Source organism: Macrotis lagotis, chromosome 7 (genome assembly GCF_037893015.1).
Source record: "Macrotis lagotis isolate mMagLag1 chromosome 7, bilby.v1.9.chrom.fasta, whole genome shotgun sequence".
Lineage (NCBI taxonomy): Eukaryota > Metazoa > Chordata > Mammalia > Peramelemorphia > Peramelidae > Macrotis > Macrotis lagotis.
This window is the reverse complement of record NC_133664.1, coordinates 129,003,252-129,029,867: the sequence shown is the minus strand read 5'-3', so window position 1 is coordinate 129,029,867 and position 26,616 is coordinate 129,003,252. Positions and strand designations below refer to the sequence as shown.

Genomic DNA, 26,616 nt, shown 5'->3' with positions numbered 1-26,616 from the left:
GCCATTTTTATCCTTGTTTCCCCACTACCTCACACAGTAAATTTCCAAATAGTTTGGAAATAGTTGATTTCATGGCTTACCTTTGTGGTACAGTAGAAAAGAGTCAAGGGACCTCAGTATGAATCCTTCCTTTTTTAACCACTTATTATCTATGAGACCTTGGACAAATCACTCTACTATAGGTCTCAATTGTCTCATTTGTAAAATGAGGAGGAATGGACTAAATGATCTTTAAGTTCTCTTCTAGATTTGAATATTTAATCCTTTAACATCTCAGATTACTTAAGAAAACACATATGAAACCTTAGGATGGATTAGGAAGAATGCTAATTGAATGTCCCCTATGCAAGTGAATAGTGAGTTTAGGAGGCACTATGATTCCTGGTACTCTGATCTCTGAGACCTTAAATGGAATTTTCAAAAATGGAATTCACAGTCAATGATGCTTTGAGTTAGACATTGGAGGAGGCACTGTAGTTAGAGAGCTGGACTCTCTGAGTTCAAATCTCGTCCTCAACACTTTCTAGTTGTGTGACCCTGGCAAACCCCCTTGACTTCTCTCACTCTGTTTCCTTATCCATAAAATGCAAATAATAATAGCACTTCTTGCAGAGGATTATTGAGAATCAATATGAGGTAATGTCTGTTAATATGCAAATCTTACAGTACTACATAAAAGCTAGCTATTTTTTAAAAAATAATTATTTCATATCCACATTTTATCATATATGTCTATAATTAAAATTTTCATAGACTTCCATAGCTTCTTAGAAATAAACTATCTATACTTACTATTTAAAAAGTGGGATAGAGAGAAGTGAAAAGTCAGAAATGTGCTAATCACTTGGTTAATGTGAAATTGTGAATATAGCTCTTCTTTAGACAGGGGAAGTGTGATCTGCACCTTCAAAGAATTTCTGGAATTCCAAGTTTTTGTTCATCTCCTGACAACAAGGAGATACTATTGCTTGATTGTTTCAGCCACAAGAGTTTATGAAGACTAAAATTAGTTCTATAAATGACAATTTATAACGGAATAAAAAAATTTTCTTAGAAATAGCCATCAGTCATAGGATAGAGAATAGCAATAGTCCAATATGTGTGATACAATTAACTGGAGTACTCTACCTCTTCACTGTCCCTTCTACTCTTTCCTTCTTTCCCCTATGGCCTGGAAAGAGAGAAACTATATCTCTGAGTACAGTTAAAACTGCATAACAGGTCTTGTTTCATGGGCTTTGTTAGGTCTCCTTTAGCCTCACTTTCTATCTCTTGTTCATGCCCCAGGGATCCTAGAGAGAAAGACCCTGGGAGAAGTGTTACTCTCTCTCCTCTGAGTGCTTCCTTTTTTTTTCCTTTTCTAGGTTCTTTCCCAGTCCAGCCACAGTTCCAAAACATTGTATTTTCATGCCTCAGAAAATTAGTGAAAACTCTAAATTCTAACTGTCTTTGTAGGTCTGAGCAATTTCCCCCACCTTCCCAAAGAGGCTGAATTATCAGACCCTAATGAGTAAACACATATGGCAGAAGGTATACTTTCTTTCTCAACCTCCCACACAGCTGAAGTAAAGATCAGCACACCAGACAGATTTTAAGATGAAAACCAACAAACAGGTTTGAAAGGTGTTGGAGTTGGGGGGGGGGGGGTCATTTCTTGAGATGCTAAGATTTGAGGAAGAAGAAGATCAGGTGAATGATGGGAATATGATGGAGCCCTGCAGGTTCAGGCAGATACAGAGTGAGTAAGCACTTAGCAAAATTGCTTCTATTATCTAGACTAGAGGTGATCACAAAAGAGATACAAGAATTTAGAGTGACAAAGCTTACTGTAAGTGACTGTCAAGCTAAAATAAATGCCACCATTTATCTTGAGTAGGAGGACAGAAGCTTTTGTTTAGGAGTGCCCTGTGAAAGTCAAAGTTAGTTCCTGACCGAGTGTGGGTTGTAATCTAGAGTACTAAACATTATGCCATCACAGAGTTCTGGAAAAGGTATTAAATTCAATTCTACAAGCATTTGTTCTATGTTATAAGCAATGGAATACAAATTCCTGACCTCCTATAGATTATATTTTACTTATGAGGGGTGAGGATTCAGTAGTGTGTAATGTATACAGAGTAAATACAAATCAACTTCAGGTAGGTAGGTGCCTTGGAGAGCATTAATGAGTGGAGGAACCTGGAAAGGTCTTATAACCTCTGAATTATTTTTTTAATTCAATTTATTTCATTTTCAGGTTTGATTTTTTTCCCTTTGCCTCCCTTCCCTTACTTCTCACTGGCAAAGCAAGAAAAAAACATGTTTAATAAAGTAAAACAAATTCCCATATCAGCCATACACCAAAAATAAAATTAGTAAAGATAGTAAGCTTCATTTGACAGTATAAATCCCACACCTCTCTAACTGAAACAGGGAAGTATATTTTATCGAGTTCTCTAAGAATTGCAGTTGGCCATTGTTGATCAGACTGAACTGCTTTAAAGGAAGTTAGGGATTTTATGAAGAAGAGATGAGGAAGGGGAGCATTCTAAGGATTGGGGGGAGCCCATATAAAGGCAAAGAGGAAGGAAAAAAGGTTGTCATGCATAAACAAATCAGAAATAGCTAGTTTGTCTGAAATATGGGTTCACAAGAGGTTACATTGTGTGAATAGCCCAGAAAGGCAGGTAGGAGGCCAGAGACAGGTGAGAAGCTCGAAGTTATTGCAAAGGATCATAATTCCAGGCAATGACAATAAAGAACCAGTGAAGCTCCTTAAGCAGGGGAATAACATGTTCATATCTAGCCTTTAGGAATATCAATAAGGCAATTCAATAGAGGATAGTTTGGAAGAGGAGAGAGGTGGGAGTCCAAGTAGGAAGTTCATGAAGTAATCTCTGTAAGAAGTAAAGAGGTACTAGGCTTGAGTGATGGTTGTGTGAGTGGAAAGAAGGGAAGGGACAAGAATTTATTAAGTACTTAGTAAGTATTATTCACTGTGCTAATTTGATATTTGATATTATATCATTTGATCATTACAATTCTGATAGGCAGGTGTTTTTTTAATGCTCATTTCACACACACACAACTGAGACAGCAGAAATGACTTACCCAGGCTCACAAAGTTAGTACATGTTTGTGGTCTTTCTGACTCTAGTCCCAGTACTCTCAAAAACACTATCTAGCTGTTTCTAAAGAAGAAAAAAGACATGGGTAATATTGTAGAGTAAGCATTCACAGGACTTTTCAATTGGTTTTTTAAAGAGGATAAAGAAGAGTGAAGAGTAGAGGATGATTCCTTGGTTGCCAACTTGGGTAACTGGAAGAATGATAGTTTCTTCAACAGAAATGGGGAAATCTAGGGAATGTAACAAGTGTGGCAGAGTTCTGTTTGGACTGTGTTGAGTGAAAAATGTCCAGGTAGAGAAATGTAGTAGGTATTAGTGGTGGTGTAGGATTGGAAATCAGAAGAGAGATCATAGGATAATAAATTCAGATCTGGAAGGGACCTTCAAAACCATCTTTTTAAACTGCTCCATTTCATAGGTGCTGAGACTCAGAGATTTTAAGTGACTTATGAGTCTCACAGACAATAGATTCAAGAGCTAGATTTCAAATCAGGTTCTCAGAATCCAATTCTGGTACTCTTTCCACTAAACCACAATGACTAGATATTTACGTTTGTGAGTTATGAATATGGAGGTGACAATTGAACCATAGGAGCTGATGAGATCACTTGGAGACATCAAGACAGAGGCTAGAGGTGTAATCATGAAAAGGGGGGAGGACATAGATAATGATCAAGCAAAGAAAACTGAAGAGAATTATTAGATTAAAGGAGAACTAGAAGATGTGTTAGAAAGCCCAGGGAGAAAAAATTATTTATAAAGAAGAATTGAACAGTTGTGTTAAAAGCTGTCTAGAGATCAAAAAGAATGAGATTTGAGAAAGTCCATTATAAACTTTAGGGACAAAGTCATAAAATTATGAGAGTTTCATAGAAACCTGGGAAGACTGTATGAAATGATACAGAGTGAAATGAGAAGAAGTAGGAGAACAATTTATAAAATGACAACAGTATCAGAACAACTTTGAAATTCTTAGTAAGAACTCTGATCAATTCAATGAACAATTATGATTCCAGGGGACATGATAAAGAATTAAGAATTGGATTGAATGTATACATAACCAAAGTGGGAATTTGTTTTGCTTGTCTATACAAATTTATATAAAAGAAAAGGAACTTGGCTTTACTTTGTTCAATAGGGATCACAGGTTGGTATTGATAAATGCTTATAAATTGAAAAAAATTAACAAAAAATGGAAAAGCTCATTGGATTTAGCAATAAGATTATTGATACAGTGTATTGATACACTATCAAATGAAGCTTATTGTTTTTAACTGTCTTATCTTTTGGATATAGCTAATATGGGAATTTGTTTTAACTTATTATACATGTTTTTTTCTTGCTTTGTCAATGGGAAGTAAGGGAGGGGAAGCAAAGGGAAAAAAATTCAGATCTGAAAATAAACTAAATTGAATTTAAAAAAATAATTCAGAGGTTATGAGACCTTCTTACAGGTTCATCCATTCATTAATGCTCTCCACAGCACCTGCCTACCTAAAGCTGATTTGTATTTACTCTGTGTACATTCCACACTACTGATCCTCACCCCTCATAGACAGTAGTTTAATTGAGTTTTGTGATCAGAAATCCAATTTCAAAGATTTGATGAGTAAGTAGAGGTAACTAAATGTAGGTAAATAGTGTAGAAGGCTGTTTCTAGAAGTTTGACAGTGGAAAAAGGAGTATAAGGTGATTGCCTGGGTGAATGTAAGGTCAAGTGATGGATTTTTTTAAGTATAACAGAGATTTGTAAGCAAATGTATAAAGATGAACTAGATAAGAAGATTATAAAAGAGAAAATTGGATCAAAGGGATAGAGGGAAGGAGAAAATAAGACCAGGGGCATAGGTAAAGGGGTTGAGTTTGACAAAGGAGAAGGGACATTTCATCCTGTGAGACTGAAGTAAAGAATAAGAGTTAGGGGAAATATTAAACATGTTTGGAGTATAGAAATAGGAAGAAAATGAACTCCTGCAAATGGCTTATATGTTCTCAGTAAAGTATGAGATGATATCTTTTGCTAAGGAGGAATACAAAAGGCACTGGAGGTGACTTAAGGAGAAAAAAAAATTGAAATGGATGTCTGTGAGCAATGTGCTAGGGAGAAGACTGCAGCTCAATAGAGAGGGCCCAATTGATTTAGAATGAATTAATTTCTATTCAATTCAAGTATCATGGCCTGATGTTTTGTGCCAGCAGAGGTTGGTACACATCCGTAAAAGCATAGAAGGAAGATTGTGGGGGTAATTTTGAGTTGGGTTTTAGAAAGGAATGAACATAAAATAAATGGTCAAGGTTTCAAATGGTTAAAGGGTAAAGAACATCATGGAACTTAAAAGTCAAGATGTCCAAGGGCATCCTATTAGAGAACAGTGCTGATCTTGGTGTCAGGAAGAATTGGGCTCAAATTCAGCTTCTTATACATGTTTGCTAAATGATCCTGAGCAAGTCACTCTCTTTGAATGATTGAATTTTTTTACACTGTATTTTATTTTTCCCCAGTTATAAATAAAAACAAGTTTTAACATTACTTTTTTAAACTTTGAGTTCTGAATTCTCTCCCTTCTTCCCACCCCACTCCCCCTCACTGAGAAAGAAAGTTATTTGATATAGGTTAAAAATGTATAGTCTTGGGAGAGCTAGGTGATGCAGTGGATAGAGCACCAGCCCTGGAATCAGGAGGAGCTGAATTCAAATTTGACCTCAGACATTTAATAATTACCTAGTTGTATGGTCCTGGGCAAACCACTTAACACCATTGCCTTGCAAAAACCTAAAAAAAAAAAAGTTTGTAGTCTTCAAAACACTGCCATAATGGTCATTTTATGAAAGTACACATAGCCCCCCCCCAAAAGAAAGAAACCTCAAGAAAAATAAAGTTTAAAAAGGATATTCAACATATGTATATATATATATATATATATATATATATATTCAGACACCATTAGTTCTGTCTTTAGGGATGAATAAGTACACTTTATTAAAAGTCCTTCAGAATTGCCTTGGATCACAGCTTTGCTGAGAAAAAGTAAGTCATTCGCAGTTGATCATTCTGCACTATCGCCGCTAATTTGGATATAGTACCTGAATGGTTGACAAGTCAATCTCAGATATCTCCCTAGAACTTAACTATTAAGTCATTATCAGATTTATTCTACTTTTGGTGGAAGTGATTCCCCTAACTTCTCTACTGGTGAAAATGCTCACAGAATAGTTTATACCATGATTAATATGGATCTATGGTTAGCTTAATTACACATGTAGAGCCTACATTAGATTGCTTTTTGTCAGGGGGAGGTGGGAGGGCAGGGAGGGAGGGAGGGAGGGAGAAAAATTTAAATGATTGGTGAAAATTATCATTACCTGTTGTAAAACAAAAAAAATGAAAATATTTTTGAAACAAAAAAGATCATTAAATAAAGCATTTATTATATACTTAAAAAGAGAATAGTTTCTGAGGGATATAAAACTAAAAGACTGGCAGTTTAGCTGTCACTTTGTATGGACTAGTAGTATCTGACATGATAGAAGTACATATAAAGTGAAGTGCAGATAAAAATAAGGATTAAAAGAACCTCTCTCCTGAGAAGTATTTTTAATTCTTATGAATAAACATTATAAAAGAATATTTGAAAGACTTGGCCTGATATCCTGTGAAAGCTAAATGGTGGGACTTTATTTCCAAAACTGAGAAGTTGGAATATGCAGTGATAATTAATGGGGATTTGGGATATGCTCTTAGGTCATACATTGTTATCATTCATATTTATTGTAAGCATTGTTATATTGCTAATAATTCACATAGCAAATGACCTTAAAGATTAAACCCAAAGGGAGTCTTGATTATATGTGAATGTGTACATATGAATATATTTATAAATATATTCACACATATACCCACACATGCAAAGAAACAGAAAGAAATGAACAAAAGTTTATGGGAAGAGAAGTTTCTACTGTTTATTAAAGTATGTGTTTAAGGTAGAGTTCAGAACTAATGTGAGGCATTGAAATTTTGGCAAGTAATAAGAAATTATCCACTCTTCTTGTGATTTTTTTTAGAACTAAGTAGGAGAATTAATTTGAAAAATGAACAGGTAATAGGTAGAGAGAGGGAATATGTAAGGAAGTTGATCCTAAACTCCAATAATATTTGTATACCTGAATCTAAAAAAAAGTGTTAATCATTATATAGACAACATTTTAAAACTTCTCTTTTTTCGATTACTATTTATTTTCTTGCTCTCCTACCTCATCACATGTTGGAAAGGAAGGAAAGAAGAAAGTAAGAAAAAGAGAGAAAGGAGCAAAATTTTGAAACAAATGTCTTAAAACAAGTTCCTGAATTGGCCATGTCAAAAATAATGTATATAAATTTAAGTAACATTTTACATCTTAAGCTCATCACTTCTCTATTAGGAAGTGGTTGCTCATTGCTGATCAATACATTCTTAAGTCTTACAGAATTAATTTTGCAATCCTGACTGTATAAATTATTCTCCTAGTTCTGTAGGGCATATGTTAAATGAGTTGTCCAATCATTTCTGCTACATGCAGCAAGTATTAAGATGTATCAAGAGAATTCTCTGGATCATTCTTGGATGTATTTGGTAAAGTGGTGGGTTTTTTCCTTGTTCTGTGTATTTGGTAACAGTTGGGAGTTATTTAGAAAAATTGTTCAAGCTGAAAAGATGACATTATTTTTCTTGAAAGCACAACTAAACTGCTTATTATAATTGGGAAAGTTTTTATTTTCTCATAATGGAATATTTATCAAGCCATAAATGCAGTAGTGGTTAAAAGGAATGATTAGAAGAAAAAATTATAATAAATAGTATAGGTTATAAATAAATGTTTGCCACATACTTAGGGTGCTGAAATGAACATTTAAATAGAGTTTTTATGGAATGTTTTCATGAAGTCACATAAAACTGGTATACTCAGGAATTTTGTAAAAATGGATTTATTTTTCTATGAATACATTGATAACCATTATATAAGATAAATGGAGATAAATACTATTTAAAATGAAATTTAAAAATCTCTTAAATATCTTTCACAACTTATGCAAGTAAATACCCACTCACATACATGTAAATTTACTAGTAATTCTATAGTAATTTTTATTTTTAACAAGACCAAATCAAACCCAACAAAATACGTTTGATAATATGATAAAAAGTTAAAATAGCTAAGTAACGGTTAGGGTTGTTCCTTTTTACTTTCCTTACATGGTTTCATAGTATTAGAATTGCTTTATGACCCCTTCCCTCTCATGAACATTATTTTACACTGTACCTTCTCCCTTTAGTAATCTAGACATTATATGCCAGTTTTAACTTCCTCTTAGATCTTGTTTCTTCCTTACTTTTCCAATTTTACATAATATCTCTACTGCTCTAGAACTTTATTCCTTTTTTCTCTCCCAAGTGCTATGTCTTCCATTCTTAATTCATACCTATGTCTTGGTAGTTAGTAAGACATTAAATTCTATCTCAGTTTTTTCATCTGTAAAAGAGATAAATGTGGGGCAAGTGGAGGAAACAAAGTAAATGCAATTTGAAGTAGTGATTATAACTGATGAATTCTTTTTGTTTGTTTGTTTTTTCTCCATTAGTGTATATATATATTATGCTAGTGGTCCAAATCCTAGCAATCTTTATTTTCACACATTTGTAAAGTATGTTTCTTATTGTTGAATAAAGATACTGATTACATCAAATTCACTTAACCATGTTTGAGGAGAAATGAAACAAGAATTAAATTCTTATTGTTTCATGAGTTCAGTGTTCATGTCAGGTTAATGGTCAATATCACATTCTTTTTATACATTTTTACTTCAAATAAAGTGCAGGAATTAAAAAAATATGAAAACTTGTAGCTCCTTGTCATGCTTCAAGTAAATATATATACAAATGATGATAATACAAGTTGATTGATATTTCTGGAAAACAAGAGTAAACTTTTAATATAAAGTAATAAGCAAATAACACAAGTCCAATTTCAATCATGGATTGCTTGATGATGACTGACTGGTATACTGAGGAAGGAATTACATTGCCTTCTTCCCAAAAAAGACTGTAGATCCTGTTGAAGTGATCATAGTAAGCAGTTCCTTAAAGAATCTATGATTTCTTTAGTATAGTGAATCTCCCTAGTATCAGTATTGGAACTCTATCAGCATGAAATTCAACCCTCTTGGTAGAAAACTCCTGAGGTGTTGTCTGAGGCACAAAAAGGTTAAATATTTTATCCAGAGTCATACAACTAATAGTTGACAGGCTTTGATCCAAGGCCTTTTTTTTAACTCCAAATGCAGCATTCTACCATGCTTGAGAGTAATTATGGTAAAGGAAGAAATACCTGGAATGTACATTAGAAGAGCAACTGTAATTTGGAAGGTTTGCATTTTGTCTTGATGCCTCAAATAGTTCTCAACTTAACCATTTATTGTCCAGTCTTATGAAGTACCCTTAGTGTTTTTCAAAATGTCCCCATTCTCATCCATGGTCATGGCAATGTATGATTAGTATTTTCAGGAGCCCAACTAGGGTAGGTATAAAGGTCAAACATAGGAACCATCCATGTGAAGAGGCCAAGCATCACAACAGCAACACCTATAATATTAACACCCAAACCAGCTTTAACCTTAAACAAAAAATAAAATGCAAAAGTTAATCTCTTGAAAGATAAATCAACAAGATAATTTGAATAGCATTTTATGGTTTAGTATACTGAATTTGTACACAGCCTCAAAAAGAAATATGAATGACTCTTCTGTAATAAGAGAGGTTCTTCCTCTCCCATTTCCTTCTAATCTATTCTAAAGAAATCATCATGGAATTGGAAGTGACCTGGAAAGGAAATTCTGGTACTACAGCTAAGTCATTTCTGAACTTTTCAGCAGAAGGAAATTCAAGAACCTTTCTTGGTTACTCATTCTAATGTTCAACAGTCATTTGCAGTAGGAAAATTTTATTTTCCTTTTATAATTGCATTTGTAAACAGTGATTTGTGGGTTTTTTATTAATATATTTCATGGGATATAAATTTAAAGACATAATCTATCCAAAATCTTGATATAATTAGCTGTAATATAATTGGGTTTTATAGTATTTGGTAAATTTTATTTCGGGCAAGATGGGGCTTCACTTTCTTTACTCCAGGCTTGAAGTTTTTAAATTGAAGATTTTTTTAATCTTTACTTCATCTTTAAAACTTCTCTAAATTGTTTACTTGATAACCCAAACCAGATATGGAGGGGATATAACTTAATATTGTTCAAACTTGCCTTGTAATTGTTACTTGTTCCCTCCCAAATGTCTTCACATATAGTGTTAATTTTAAAAAAATGTATAGATCAGGATTCAGCCAATAATGATGAAAAACTGTTTTTTCCATTCCTCAACCAAGAATGGTTTTTACACCTTTAACACAATTTTCAAGTATAAAATGTATTCAAATAAATGGTTGGTCTGATTCGATCCTTTGGTAATAGTCTATTGACCTATGGTGTAGATGGCTCTTTCACATGTATGGTCCATTATAACTCTTACATTAATTTAGAGTATATATATATGAGATTTCCTGTATTACACATGTGCAGATTTTTTTGTTTTCTTTAATATAAAGTTTTTCTTTAAAGTTAAGTCATTCTGTCTTTTGCATTTAACAAATGCAAATTTGTACATTTCATTTGTAATCATTCATTGTTATTTTTCTAAATGTTGCGATCACTGTTCCAACTCTTAGAATATGAGCTTCAAGAGGACAAGAAACATTTATTTTATTTATTATATCTGAAAGCACACAGAGCTTGTTCTTAATAAATATAGATTAATAGTATATATCATTTAGTTTTAAAAAGTTCTTCATGTTTAAAAAAGGCATCATTCTAGGTTTCATCAGTCATTTTTCTAATATCTAACCTATAAATTCTATTGCAAATTCCATAAAATCACTGAAAATGTTCAAAAACTTTAACTTTAGGTTTGATAACTCAATAAAACAAACTCTCAAGCCATCACCTTTTGTAAAAATAAAAAATCTATTTACTTTATGAAGTAATAATGTAATAGGAATCTCATTCCCCCCCCAAAAAAAAGAGAAACAAAAACATCCTACATGTATGTCAAAAATCTTATTCTTTCCTAATCACTTACCATGTCAATGACTTTTAGATGGCCATAGGAATAGGCAATGGCATTCGGTGGATTTGATACTGGTAAGAGGAATGCAAATGATGTACATAGAGTACAAGGTAACAAAATATAGAGAGGGTTCATGTGAATAGCTTCAGCCTATTGAATAAGAAAAATATAGGGATTTAAAGGAATTTAAAAGACAAAACAATGGAGCAAAAACTAAAATTAACAAATTCACTAAAATAAACTTTCCTCAAAGCAGGTTAAATATCTATTTATAAATAATAAATGTACATTTTACATTTACAATTTTAAAAAAATAAAAGATTTAATCTGTTATAAAAAAGTCCCTTCATTTCTCAGTAAGAGTTTGACCAATACAAAATAATTTCCTATCACATTTTGTTTTCTTCTCAGTCCTATTCTAGATGAATGAGTTGCTTTTTAACTTTTTCAGACAATGGGCTACTTGGGCATAGGGCAAAATTGCTCTTTGTTACTACAAAAAATATAAAATGATCATTGTCAATATATCAAAATAATACTAATTAATTAATATTGAAATAAAGTTGTTATTGTTTGGTTGTATCTGACTCTCTGTGACCCCCACTTGGGGGTTTACTTTGCAAAGGTACTGGAATGGTTTGCCATTTCTTCTTTTTTGTGATATTTTTTGAATGAGAAAACTAAGTTTAAGTGACTTCCCCTAGGGTCATACAACTAGTAGGTATCTTCAAAAAGACAAGAAACATATTTATTTTATTTATTATATCTAAAAGCATACAGAGCTTGTCCTTAATAAATATAGATTAATAGTATATATATATATATTAATATATATATATATATATATATATATATATATATATATATCCTTTACTTTTAAAAAATTCTCCAATATGTTGAGACAAAATATATGTAAGTAGTAACTAGGGAAGAGAATTTTGGTTCAGAATGGAGGCACAGTAGAGTAAATTGGCATCCACTTTCAGAACTTGATTTTATTATAATCTTTTCCCTCATAGGGACAGTCAAAGTAAACCAAATACTCACCAATGGTGCTAGTATAGGTAGGAGAAGGGTGATGGTTGCTGGATTGCTAGCTATCTCTGTTAAAGAAGTGACAAGCAAAGAAGATATAAGGATGATTGACCAAACTGGCAATGAGCCCAGAGGTGTTAGTTGTTGACCAATCCATGCAGATAATCCCGAAACCTACAAAACAAATAAATGTGAATTGTTAATACTTAGTCCTCATAACGAATTTCTCTTTACATCATTGATTTGCTAAAGAATTTACTATCTATAAACATAAGACTATTTTTTCCTATCTTGTAGCAAACTCCCAGAACACCTAGACCTGTAGAATAACGATGTGGTTTAACCCTTCTGGAAGAGAAAAGGGGAGGATCCATTGACTCTAACTGTACCAGGAGAACTGATTTTTTTCTTTGTTTGTAAAAGAAGTCAGTTGGTGGAAGCTATCCCAGCCCATGGAAGAGTATGTTAAAAAAAAAACAAAAGGGTAATAAAATTTCAAAAGCCATGTAGTAATAGTGGGGGGGGGGGGGTTGGAGTGCCCATAGAAGCTGCTTTGGTCCAAAACCAGGACTGTGGAAGTACAGACATAATTATAATTTGAGAAACCCTCTCTTAGAATCTCTTAGAAACCCACCACATATGAATTTCTTTCAGAAAGAGGGACAAATTTTCTTCAAGTCCTTGGAGTTCTTAGCTTCTATCTGGATAGCAGTAATAGGGCTATCCTAGAAACTTGTGGAAGTTTGGTTCGTTTTGGGATTCTTATACCAAACTAGAAACTAAGTCTGGCCAAGAAAGAAGGAAGAGCTCAAGAATCCAGCCAGCCCCTAGAACGGTCTAGGTCAAACAGTCAGTTCATATGACGAGGATATGATTTTCACTATATCAACTTTAGGATGATACATCACTAGCTAGTTACAATACTAGAGGCCATTTAGTCTAACCTCCTTGTTTCACAAATGAGGAAACTGAAATTCAGACAAATTAATGGCATGCCCGCACAAAGGAACTTTTGGGAGGTTCAAAATCCAAATATGAGAATGCTATGAATTGTACCCAGAAGCAAATTACTCTTCAGCATAGACTACAAAGTAACATTTCTAATACCTGTACTAAGTGGAAACCATATTAAACCTTTATTGATTACATGTATTAAACCCTTAATAGTCATTAAGGTGTATTAAAAAATCAATATACTTCTGGGTTTTTATTTATGAACGAGGTATAATAATAATACCATTTTAAACTTGACTGTATACAATTAACTTCATTATTTTGTACATAGTTATTCATTCTATTAGAGGACTTTGATATCAATGAAGGCTCCCTACCTTGAAGACAAATCTGCCTCAAGAAAAGGTTCCCTTTTATATCTTATTTTTCCATGAACCAAGTATTTTTTCAATGTCTTCACTATACTAATATTATTTCATGGAGTAAGACTTTTAATCTCAAGTGTATTATTTCCTTTTGTCATGCTGGAACACTGTAAATCAAACGTGTTATGCTTATAGTCTGTAAAAATCCTTGAATTCTGATCTCATCTGTATTATCTGCTAAGTATGTGGTTATTTAAATCTATATCATGAAAATGATAGTATGACCTTGAATGTGGTAAAAAAAAATTGAGTCTGTGCTTTCTTTGTTTCCTTTTCCCTTTCTTTCTTTCTCTTATTTATTTTTTTGGGATAGGTGCAATTTGCCCAGAATCTTACACAGTTATTACCTCACAGCCGTCGGCCAGGGCAAACCCACCACCCACAAGAAGAGTTATGTCCCAGGGCATGAATGACTGGAATTCTTTCCAAGTGATCAGTGGAGAGTAATCAAAAGCAGCTAGGAAAAAAAAAAAGAAGAAGAATTTGATGTTCAAATACTGTTTGAAAAATAACCATATGACATGATACTTAAAGGTAACCTTGTTTTCAGCACTAGAGGCAGTCATAACAGCTATTGTTTAATAAATAGAGAAGGTCCCTCTTCTATTTTCAAAGAATAATACTTAAGAGGAAAGGTGATTTATATTTCTAGAACAGGGAAAGGCTTGATTTTTGAGAAAGTTGCATAAATGATGCTTAGTTAGAAAGCTGAATTCTAAAAATGGCATAACCTGGGTAGGGAGGACTGAATCCCTTGAATGTTATTTCTGCAGAAATCCAATATTGCCACGCATATTGAAATTTCAAAATTATGCTATAGAGTTTGCTTTGTAACATTCTAATGGGGATTCTAAATAAAATGATCTAGCTTAGGATGCCTCATTTGTCCTAAGAGTTTTGATGCAAGATTTAATAGCTAACTAATATCTGTATCTAATGTTCTACTCTAGATATTTGTACACATCGTTTTTCTTGTTTGTTTTTATTTTTTTTGTTTATTTAGGTTTTTGCAAGGCAAATGGGGTTAAGTGGCTTGCCCAAGGCTACACGGCTAGGTAATTAAGTGTCTGAGACTGGATTTGAACTCAGGTACTCCTGACTCCAGAGCCGGTGCTTTATCCACTGCACCACCTAGCTGCCCCTGTAAGCATCTTTTGATAATTATTATGCCTTCCCCATTCATACATAAAGTACTTAAAGGCAAGTATTGCATTTTTGGGTTTTTTTGTTTGTTTTTATTGCTAGAGTTTAGCCCAGTGACTAGTGCATAGTAAAGGCTGAATAAAAGCTTGTTTTATCTAGGAAATGTTCTGCTCTCTTCTGAATAATAGTATGTAAAGGGGGTGCCCATATATGTCATATTTATCAGAATTTCAGGTAAAGGAAAGTATGGAGAAAAGAAAAACTAATATATGCTAGTTACAAATTTTAAGAGTGTTTAAAAATTTTTTGGCATTCAGCATTCATCTGCTCTGCTCTGGTCCCAATTGTTTCAATTAGTGTGTTAACTCTAGCTTTGCTCAATATAAAGTACCATATGATTATAATGGCACAGGTACTGAAGTAACTTGTACTACTGCATTCTGATAAATAAGGAGGAACTTCTGAACAAATAAGAAGGAACTGGTTGCTGAGTCAAATTATATGCATCTTTCAAGGAAGTAATTAGGTCATCTCAGAGACCAAGGTAAAAAAGGAGAATGAATGCTCAGGGAAGAAGGTGATTGGTAAATTTCATATTTTGAATTGCATCTTAGATTTTAAGAGAGTTTTACATCCACCAAAGAAAGGAAAAGACTGGATTCCATTGCCAAAATTTCTACGGGAAAAAATCTACTCAAGGGAAAAAAAAGAATGTTCTAGAGAATGAAATTCTAATAAAACTAAACACTAATGATTACAAAGAGTCAGAAACAGAAGGAAGAGGATGGATTATTTAAAGAATCAATTGTAGATGTTCAGAAACCTCACTAATAATTAACATTTTTAAAAGAATGTATAGGAGATGAGAATAAGATTGGGAAACTGAGGATGAATACAGAGAAATAGTATGATCCTGTAAGAACAAAGTCTTACACACACACAAATAAAAGTTTGGATGATCAAGGAAAGAAAAAAAAATAAAGGATAGAACTATGACCTAAGAGAAAAGGGAGAGCAATAGACAATGAGATAAAAACAAAACTATGCTGCTCAGATTTAATTTAATTTAATAGAGATAAATTTAAAGTCCTGTGTTTTTGGTTCAAATATTTTAAAAAATATGCGAGAGATATGACTAGGAGATAGTTCATGTGAGAGAAAATGTACAGAAGAAATTCCAGCACACTAAAGAGAGATATGAATTGGTCCATTCATTCTGGATATCAGTTAGGGATTTAGCAGGAAAGGTGATATGCTTTCCTATCTTTTGATAAAAGTGGTGGATCTGTGAATGGATAGAAAAGGGGCTAAAGATATATCTCTTCTTTAAAGAGACTAAAGAAATGATAAAATTTGTAAATTCTTTGTAAATGTGGGGTGAGATGGGGGAATTAAAAGTGCTACTTGAGGTAAGACTAAGAGGTAAGAACAGTTACAATTGATTCTATAGCTAAGTATTTGAATAAGCTTTAGACTTGTTTTGTTTATTCCCCAAGATGAAGAATTAGGAGCAAGGGTTCAGGTGCCAGAGAGGCAATTTTTAGCTCAATATTAGAGAAAAGTTGATAAAAATTGAATCTATTCAAAATGTGGATTTGCTCAGTTGGGTAGTAAATCCTCATTCATTGAAAGTATATTAGCTACCAGTTGGAAATATATAAAGGGCATTACTGCCCAACCCTGAGACACCTCTTCCCCTGTGAGAAGTATGTATCTCATGTACTTGCAAGAAGGATCTCACCCAAAAGTTCAGATGACAGGATATTGATTCCCCTGCAATCTGTGATAATGGTAATAACTTGGTTGCGGGGATACTGTGAGCTTTATACAATCACCTGTTTAAGAATTCTCCATGGAAGATCTGCTTTTCAAAAGGAAAAAATTATCTGAATCAGAAAGAGAGGCAAAACTGACTCATATGATCAGAGAAGAGGATTAGCCAAAGTGTTTGAGGTCATAATTGATTTTGGTAATTCTGCTCTTCCCTGAAAACACTTAATAGTAGATCTCAGTTTCTCCTTCATCCATAAGTCTAATTACTACTTTGACCACTAGACAAGAACATGACTTTTTGGCGACCATGGGATGGCAAACAACAAAATGCTTTTGGACTATGCTATTGATGACTCTAAATTGAAGATTTCATCTCCTCTGAAGATTGCTCCTATTTATATTAGTCCTGGAGTCCTTATCACTCTATACTCAATCATTCATTCAACAGGTACCTATTTTTTTGGCAACCCATGGAAGCCAATGACATATTTGTATGACTGGAATATCAAATTAAAGTATAAATATATAATGATTATTTTTTTATTTTTAAAAGTACCTTTCAGTGAAACTGAACTCTGATTAATTAGTCTTTATCTCAGATAAAAGTTAAAGAAATCTATAAACTCCCTTTTATTGAAGTGGGAAACTACTATTTTGTAAAGTTGAATATCCTATCAGATACAGCTACTATGGAAAATAGTTTGACTTCGCTTCTCTTCTTTGGTGAAAAGGAGAGCTCAATGTATGTGGGGGAAAGTTGGCAGGGGAGAGGGGATTGATTAGTAGAAAAGCAAAGGCATGAAAAAATTATTTTTAAAATATTTGAGAGTATTTGTGCATATGTAAAATGTTAATGCTAAAGATATATATGTATATATACATACATGTATATGCATATTTACATATATATATATATATATATATACACACACATCTCTAATTTGCAAAAAAAAACCCCTATTCATTTTTCTCTTTGAACTCTCATGCTCTGCTTCTATACCTGTATATCTATATGTGTGGTATATATAAATACATATACCTTTAGATTTTTAATATTTAAATATTTACCTTGGTTACTATTTTTCCTTCATTTTATTTCCTTCTAAACTCACAGACCCTTGTGTGTCTATTTGTGTGTGTATACATACACATTGATATACATCTATATGCATTCTACCTTTGTGTATCTACTGAGATTGTTGGGCCTACCTATTTTTGTTCTTTTGACAAAATGAATTAGATTAGCCATAAATATGACTATGATATAATCCAGAATTTAAAAAAATACTCAACTTATTTCTCCAGTAGGTGTAGTTTTAGTCAATTTCTTGGCTGGAATCAAGAAGAAAAGAATGCCTATAGTTAAGGCAACGGTTGAATCTGTAGCAAAGTCCGAATACCTAAGGGAAATTTATCAATGTATTTATTAAACACAGCAACCTAAAATTATAGGAACCAATTACCAAGTGTCATAAATATTGTGAAATTATTTGTGACTTCCTTTATGAATCCTGCCATAAAAATCATTTGTATTCCATCAAATCATTTGCAGACAAATGGGCACACCAAAGATACTGATGTGAAAAGTCAGAGAGTTATATTTCAATACTGTCAATATTTTGGTGATTCAGGGATAAGTAGCATGACAGTGCCAAATACATACCCTACATCTTTTTTAACTATTTTTGACTGAGCATGCTTTGATTCAGTGAATTAAGACCATGATGTGAGGAAATATAAATACTATATTTTAGTGCCTATGTATAAGAAAAATAGCTGGATACAGCAGAGAGAGCAAAACTATAATCATTGTATAGTTCAACAACTGGAAATTTGTCTCTGGATTTCTGGGAGTGCAGAATAAGTAAGCATACCCTGTTGGTTCTTCCAGCTAAAATTACTTTTACCTTTTAGTAGTGGTCTCTTCTCCTATACCATGCCCTCCTTGTATCTATACCAGCATCAAGGGAGAGTAATTAAGAACCCTGATGGAAGGAAAATCTAAATGATGTAGTTTATACTTATCATACTCTATACACCAAAGAAAAGCAGTTATTGGGTACCTGAAGTCTAGACAAATGGTGATATGCTTATGAGGGTGAGTGGGTCCTTATGAAATTTCAATGTTAAATTACATATCTAAAAAGTTTTTCCTTTGAATTATTGCCATCTTTTCTTAATTATGATGTCAGCAAATAGAAGTTGGAGCAAGTGTAGACAAGGCCTAACAATCTGTTCTATAACCCTCACCAGTCTTCATTTTTGCCAGACTCCAGTAGAATCACAATATGAGTGATTTTAGAGGTACTGAAAATTAAGTAGACTAGTCATTGGTTGATTTGTTTTTGGACTCAACTGGTGATTTCACCACTATAGGGAGCTCTAGTAACTTGGGTACCAAAAACTTTAGAGTTATAACCAGAATTTGAATGCAGTCATCCAAGGCTGACTTTCTAAGTACGTTACACTCCCTCAGATACCATTACCTCATAGAAATTCATTTTCTCTATTAAAAAAGCACTGAATTTTGAGTTAGAGGACAGAGAATCCAGCTGACCTTTTACTTGTTACTTGTGCAACTATGGTTAAGTCATCTGGTCTCCCTCCATCTCAGCTCACCTGTAAAATGAGATGATAGTTCTAGATAGTCTCTGGGGTTCTTTCTGGTTCTAAATCTATGAGTCTATGAAATACTATTTTGAATATAAACTACAGGGATGATTTTATTTGGTTGCAGTACAAATGAAGGATGGAAGTAGTATGTTCAATGGAAAGATCATTTGTCTAATGTCAAGTGAACCTAGGTTCAAATTCTGGCTCTGTCACTACCTACATGACCCTGAAAAAAAATTTACAATCTTCCTTAGTCTAACTTTCCCAATGAGTAAAATAAAGAGATTTGACTAGGTGTCATCTGTGGCCCATTCTATGAGATACTATTACAAAGGCAGATCCAAAAACAGACATGCCTTTAGATCCATTTGGCAGTGCCAACAGCATGGCAATATCCAAAGACCTTCAATTCTTTGAAAACCATAAAGCCACATATTAGCAAGTCATGTGGATAGAACTTACATCCCAAAGTCATGGTGATACTTTTAGAAGTCTGTATCAATATAAACATAAAGTGTGTATCTAATTACATATAGATTAGGAAAACAGTATGGTATTGGGGAGATATGGCCAATCTTCAAGTTAGGAGAATCTGGATTGTCTTGCCTCTGATACATATTAACCCAGTGACCAAGAGCAATAACTTCCTAACACCCTAAAGTCTATAAGATTGCAGACGCCAGTGGAGGGAGTTTACACATTGAGTTACCTACACAGATGAAATCATAGAACCAAATTGCACAAGTGTTTGTGTGTGTGTGTGTGTGTGTGTGTGTGTGTGTGTGTGTGTGTGTATGTATGCCTAGGAGAGTGAAGGAAAGAGTGGGAGAGATAATATTTCACTCTCCCATAACATGGCAATCCTCACTATCTATTTTATCATCTACCTGAAATCATAATCATCCAGATAAAGAATTTTCTTTTTCACTTTAATACATTTTCTAAAATGAGTCTGACTTGCTTGAAAACAAATTTATTTTCTTTACTGGCTGAACAAAAGAGTCATCATGGAGTGAGTCACTCTATTGAAGTCACCAGAATCTACAGCAATAGTCTTGCTGGGTTTCTTTTATTTCAGTTGCAATTGCTGGTTCTGTATTTTGCCAAGATAGACCAGACTTCCCTATAACCTCATTTTGTTTAATATGAAGTGACACACTGCATTCTATCCAGGCCCAAACAGATGGAATGAAAACACTAGGAGGTAATCACTAAGACACGGTATTTAGATTTTGGATAACCTATGAATAGCTCCAAATTCTGTATAGAGAAGAGAAAACCTATTTAGCTTTTCTTTAGATTATATTTTCATAATAACATGTAATGAAATTATCTTATTTTATAATATATTTATATGTATTTATATAAAGCTACCATTATATTTCCTATAACTATAGTACCTTTTAATAAATGGGGCTATTTTAATATAGCACAAATCAACATTAAATCCTGCAAGGTAGGAATTTAATTTGAGTCCAAATTGATTTGAGCTCACCTTCATTTATGAATTGTTTTGTATTCTTGACCTTACATGTCTTCATTTCATATTGTTTTCCTATGTCAATAGTCTTAACACCTGAGTCAGCAAACAATATTCCATGATCCTAATCCAGCCTATCATTTGTTTTTGAGCAGTCCACATATGTGAGCTATTCTGTGCCAACCCCTGGTCTGAGACTGTTTGAATCCCAGCTCCAACCCTACCTAACTATATATTCTTGAGTAAGTCATTTCCCTCTTTAAGAATCCACTGCCTTCTCTTTATAATAGGGATCCTAGGATCATTGAAATAAAATTTAAAGTGATTGCAGAAGTTCAAATCTTTCAACTTAAAGATAAGGATACTGCAACTTAGAGATCAAATGATTTGTCCAAGAACATAAAACTAACTGGCAGTTCCTATCTAAATTCTGAATCTAAATCTAAAATTTCCAGTGTACCATTCTACTATTTAAAAAGAGGAAAAGGAGGAAAGAGGAAGAAAATTACTGACATTTATATAGAAAAGATTTATAAAGCCATCATTTGCTATCACAACTACCCTATGATACTCGGAAGGATTTATGATCTCATTAATATGGGTATTCCTTCCTAAATTATAACCTATCTATGCCTGCCCACTCTGTGTCATCTGTATATGTCACAAATTCTCTGAATCTCAGCTTTACTACTATAATATGCCATTCTTTCTTGATCCATTAACAGCACTTCAGGAATTGCTCATTTCTTTATTGATGAGTAATCCTGTATTTTGTACTAATCAATGAGATTTCTGCTTTAAGTAAGGTATGGACTAGTGATCTCTGAGATTCCAGTTCTTCCATAGGAACTTAAAAAACCACAGAGTTTGGCTAAATATATGTTTATTTCTAATAAGTTATCAAGGTGAATTTAATCCAAGACTAGAGCAAGAATGTGCCTTGGAGACCAAGGCCCCTCTACCCAATGTCAATAGAGTGAGTAAATGGCAGAATTAGGACAGGAACTTAAATCCTCCATTTCCATAACCACCTCTTTTCATTAGACAATGATCTTTTTTTCATTAGTAATATCAACCCTAGTGAAGTGGAGAGGAATTAAGACTTGGATTTTAATTTGGATTCTTGAGAGAAGTATCAATGTTGAGTCAGAAAAGATAGTTTGACTAAGTGTAGCACTTACTGTGGAAAAAGTGAGGACCAACCAGGAAGAAAGCCAGGATTTCGGCTAAACCATAACAGGGCCATTAGGATGAAGAGGACCAAGGTTATAATTTCTTGAAATCTGTTATCAAAGTTCAATATAATTAACGTTTATTTGACTTAAGTGTAACACATAAAAATTGCTCCTGAGCTATCATAAGTTTTGTGGTATTCTTTAAAAAAAAAGTTAAGACTGAAAGGGCTTTTTTATTATTATTCATAAGCTTAGTTAACACTGTAGAATGTAAACTCTTTGAGGTCACACTTTGTCTAAGTTATAAATAAATATTTGTTGACATAATCAGGTTCTGTTTATATAAATCAGCACATTCTCTATTAGTGTTGAACGAAAATTTTGCTATAATTCAGTGGTTCTCAAAGGGTAGTCCAAGGACCACTTGGGGTTCCCTGAAACTCTTTCTGGGGTGGTTGTGGTTAAAAACTATTTTTATAATAATACCAGTCATTGGGATTTATGCTTTAAGTAAGGTTTGGATTAGGTGATCTCTGAGCTTTTGAACTCTGAGATTCCAGTTCTTTCATAGGAACTAAAAACCACAAAGAATTTGGCTAAATTCATGCATGTATATTTCTAATAGATTATCAAATTTCTAATATAGTTGTTGTTCAGTCGTTTTCAGTGGTGTCCAATTCTGTATGACTTCAGGGTTTTCTTGGTGAAGATACTGGAGTTATTTGCCATTTCCTTTTCCAGCTCATTTTATAGATGAGGAAACAGAGGCACATGGGTTTAAATGACTTACCTAGTATCACACAGTTACTAATTTGAGGACAAATTTAAAATCAGGAATATGTCTTCCTGATGCTAGGCTTGGCTCTCTATTCATTGTACTACCTAGCTGCTGTCTAATATGGTAAATATCTGTCTAGGTGTCTCCATATCTATACCTATTGCAATAGGAAGAAGTAGATAAAGAGATTCATAACTACATAAAACAAGAGTTTTAGGTATGAGAGTCCTCAATAACTTTAAAAAGTATAACAGGATCCTGAGACAAAAGAAAGTTGAAGAACTGTTTAGCTAACATACTTAAAGAATTGTATGAACCACTGATCAGTTGGGATTTGCCCAAGTCTTCATGATTCTAGGGCCAGGTTTCTATTCTTAACTTTATTTGGTTCATGGATTCCTTGGTATTCTAGGAAAACCCATGGATTTCCTCAGACTAGTGTTTTTAAATTGTTTCAAATAAAATACTTCAGATAAAGAGTAAATCAATTATATTGAAATATAGCTTACTGGTTTTAGAAACGTTTTCAGACCCTGGTTAAGGTAGGTTTTCTATATTCTTCTTGAAATGAATTTTTCTATATTCTTTTTGAAATAAATCCTTGCAGTTATAGAGACATGCCATGAGTTTCTTTTCTTTCCTGCTACATAATTAATAATATACCTTACCTCATTGGTCCAAGTTTTTGGTACTCTTCCTTCATAACATTAGTACAGGCTTGTTCTTTGACTGTTTTGGTCTTTCCACACTTGAACATTTCTTTTAAACTGGAATTAAAGAGTTATGATTTTGTAAAGCATCAATAAAATTAGAATAATCAATAAAAAATAATCAATAAAATTAGAATACATTCTTGTAACCACTTGTCATCTGACTCAACACTTTTGTTATTGATAGAGGAAAGTGTATCTTCCCCTCTTATGTCTTCCCTCTAATGACTTCTCTTCTTTCTACCTTCTTAGTCTTCAAGGTCCACTTTTAGACCTAACTCCTCTGTGAAGGATATTATTTTTTAAATGTTATTTTTTGGACAATGGGCACTTTGTTCTATACTTTCTAGTTTTCTAATTCTGCATTTTATTGTGGATTGCCTTGTCCCTAAATGTTTCCTGTGGGCATGTGTCTTACCACTAGCTAGAACATGACTATAAAGGAATTTCTTGATGTACATTTTGTTTTCTAGACCAGATAGGAGGGAGAAAATAAGCATTTATATATTCCAAGTCAAGTTCTGAGTGTTTCATACATATTATCTCATTTGATCCTCACAACAACCCTGCAAAGTAGATACTGTGATTATCCACATTATACAGTTGAGGAAATTAAGGCAAGCAAGTGGTTAAATGATTTGCCTAGAGTCATACAACTAGTAAGTATCTAAGGTTGGACTGAATTAAGGTATTCTTGACCCTAGACCACCTAGCTGGACTTGGTGTGAAGATACAAAGTACCTAGATGGCACAGTCTATTCTTATTTTATTAACACAGCAACAATCATGCCAAATTAAATCAATTCACATTCTACTACGAAGTTGTTCTACCTCACCAACCTTGTCTAAAACCTGGTAAACACTCAAGCCCAGTGAATATAGCCCCCAGAACATCATTACATTAAAAAAATTAAAGTTTTATACCATGAACTAGATAGGCATTTCAATAGATAAAGTTCACCCTGATGAATCTCAAAAGCAACATCACTATGAAGCCTGTACAAATGAATCTCTATCTTCAAAAATATTTATAGTCATGATCATACAAAATGGAAAACTAAGGGGCAATCTTCCAATTTGGGAATGGCTAAACAAATTGTAGTATATGAATTTAATTGAATTTTATTGTGACAAATTGATCAATAAAAATACTTTTTAGTGGAAAAAAGTTAAAAATTACTATAGAAAAATCAACAGTATATTGTATTTTATCTCAAAATACTCCTATGACAGCTTATTGTGCCATTGATGAAGTGAACAAGTTAGAAGAATTTTTATGAAATGATGCAGATGAAGCATAACTAGGAGAAATTACACAATAAAACAATATTAAGGAGAGAAGCAATCTTAAAAAATTTCAGAATATGATGAGCACAATGTTAAAGCACATGTTCAAAAGAATGTTGATGAAATATACTACTCTTCTTCCAATAGAGGTGATGAACTTAAAATATAAAAGAAGTCATACTTTTAGACATGACCAATGTGGAAAATTATTTTGGTGGATTACATAGAATAGTTTTGAAGGATTTATTTTGTAGGCTTTAAAAAATTAATCAGGTGAGTGGAAAGGGTAGTGAAAAAATGATTAATAAAAATCCAGCTTACTAGTTGGAAAAAAATTAAAAATTACTATAGAACAATCAAAACTTCTCATATTGCATTTCATCTCAAAACACTCCATTCCACTCAATCATAGTATCTCTTAATTTTGGTTCCTCCCTCGTTTTGTCCCTAATAATAATAATAATAATAATACATGCTGTGGTCCAAGGTGATTGGTGAAATGATAGTCTGAAGGCCAGAGAACAGAGCGTAAAGAGATCACTTTCTCTATACCTCTTCCAATTTCCAACATATTACCATCTCCATAAAAGGTCATAAACCACAGTTAACTGATAGAACCAACAATGGAGTTGCTTTTGATAAAAAAAAAAACTATTTAGGAAATGTTGAATTTTTATTATTGTGAATAATGATAGTAATTTAGAACATGTCATCAGGAAGATGAGCCTGTAATATAGTAGGACTAAGGGATAATCAATGGATGATTCCTGTGTTCTGTTGGTATCCACACACTATTGAGAGACTTAGAGGAAAGTCCCCTTGCACTCTGGATGAACCACACTAGGGAAGATTTGTGGGAGGAATTGGAGAGAGATATGAAAGACTTATTTATATCATTGTATGTATTACCCTTGTCTATTGAATCACTAATATATTAAATCAGAGTTGTCAGTTACAAAAAATTTATACTTTGTCATATGAAAAATGCTAATAATCCTAGAAAACAATCTATAAATCACCTTTAAAGAACAACTTAAGATAAACTTCACTTTGACACCCACAGCTCTTTAGGGAATATGCATCTAAAACTAGCACCCTTCCTTTGAAAAGTTATCCAAATATGAGACTGAACATGAACCTTGTTGCTTTATCTGGGGCAACACAGAGTTAAGACAAAAGCCAGACTGGCTTTCCTGAAAATGAAGGTTAATACCTTCACAAAGGAATTGATGAAGCAAATGACAATACATCAACCTCGCCATTTAAATAACTTCAGTGACACTGATGAATGAGACTCCCTTCCCAAATATGTTTGGGTCATTTATAATGGGTGAGTTAACTGTGTTAACAGCCAAAGCACTAATCAGAATGTATGGTACCCTGCCAAAAGAGCAGCTCATCATTTCTGTTTTTTGATCTTTCGCCTCTGGAGGTGAGTACTCTGGTGGGCTGAAAAGGACACTGAAAAATTAGCTTAAGAATGAAACTGTGCAGCATCTAACCAATAGTGGACAGCAAGGGGTACTGTTTAAACATGCCACTGATCATGATTTATGGACTTTAACTAATTTATGTTCTTCATGGGACATTTTTTTACTTCATCACAGTAAATACATTTCAATACATCTGCCCTTTAGATCTTCTTAATTTCTCTTTCTTGCACTGTTATTTTTAAATAATACTAATTGCATTCATATTTTATAAAGTTGTCAGTTGCCATAATAAATATATGAAACTACTGTGACTAATTGAGATATATTCACTCCTGAATTGGGATTCTTATCCCATCTACTTCTTATAAAACTTACTATGAAAGTAAGGATACAGGTTCACCAAAGAAACAGATTTTCAAAAGAGCCATTTAGTATGTAGATGGCCATTCCCTGCTGTGGCTCACCTGCTGATCTCACTGACATGCCACACATTTGCTTCCTTGGGGGAGGCTGCTACATACTGTGTACACAATCTGGACAAATACATTTTTAA

The 26,616-nt window shown here is 33.3% G+C and overlaps 1 protein-coding gene across 1 annotated transcript in view; it reads right to left on the bottom strand.

Annotated features, from left to right (window-relative positions):
* Nucleotides 1-7,914: 7,914 nt before the first annotated feature.
* The window catches only part of SLC13A1 (solute carrier family 13 member 1), a 78,428-nt gene continuing 59,726 nt past the window's right edge, over nt 7,915-26,616 (bottom strand). The window contains exons 9-15 of the mRNA XM_074193807.1: nt 23,302-23,400; nt 21,862-21,963; nt 17,881-17,987; nt 14,019-14,128; nt 12,305-12,466; nt 11,270-11,407; nt 7,915-9,755 (exon numbers count right to left, since the gene is read on the bottom strand). Coding sequence (XP_074049908.1) covers nt 9,618-9,755; nt 11,270-11,407; nt 12,305-12,466; nt 14,019-14,128; nt 17,881-17,987; nt 21,862-21,963; nt 23,302-23,400 — 856 coding nt within the window. The 3' untranslated portion in view covers nt 7,915-9,617. The remainder of the gene's footprint in view (nt 9,756-11,269; nt 11,408-12,304; nt 12,467-14,018; nt 14,129-17,880; nt 17,988-21,861; nt 21,964-23,301; nt 23,401-26,616) is intronic.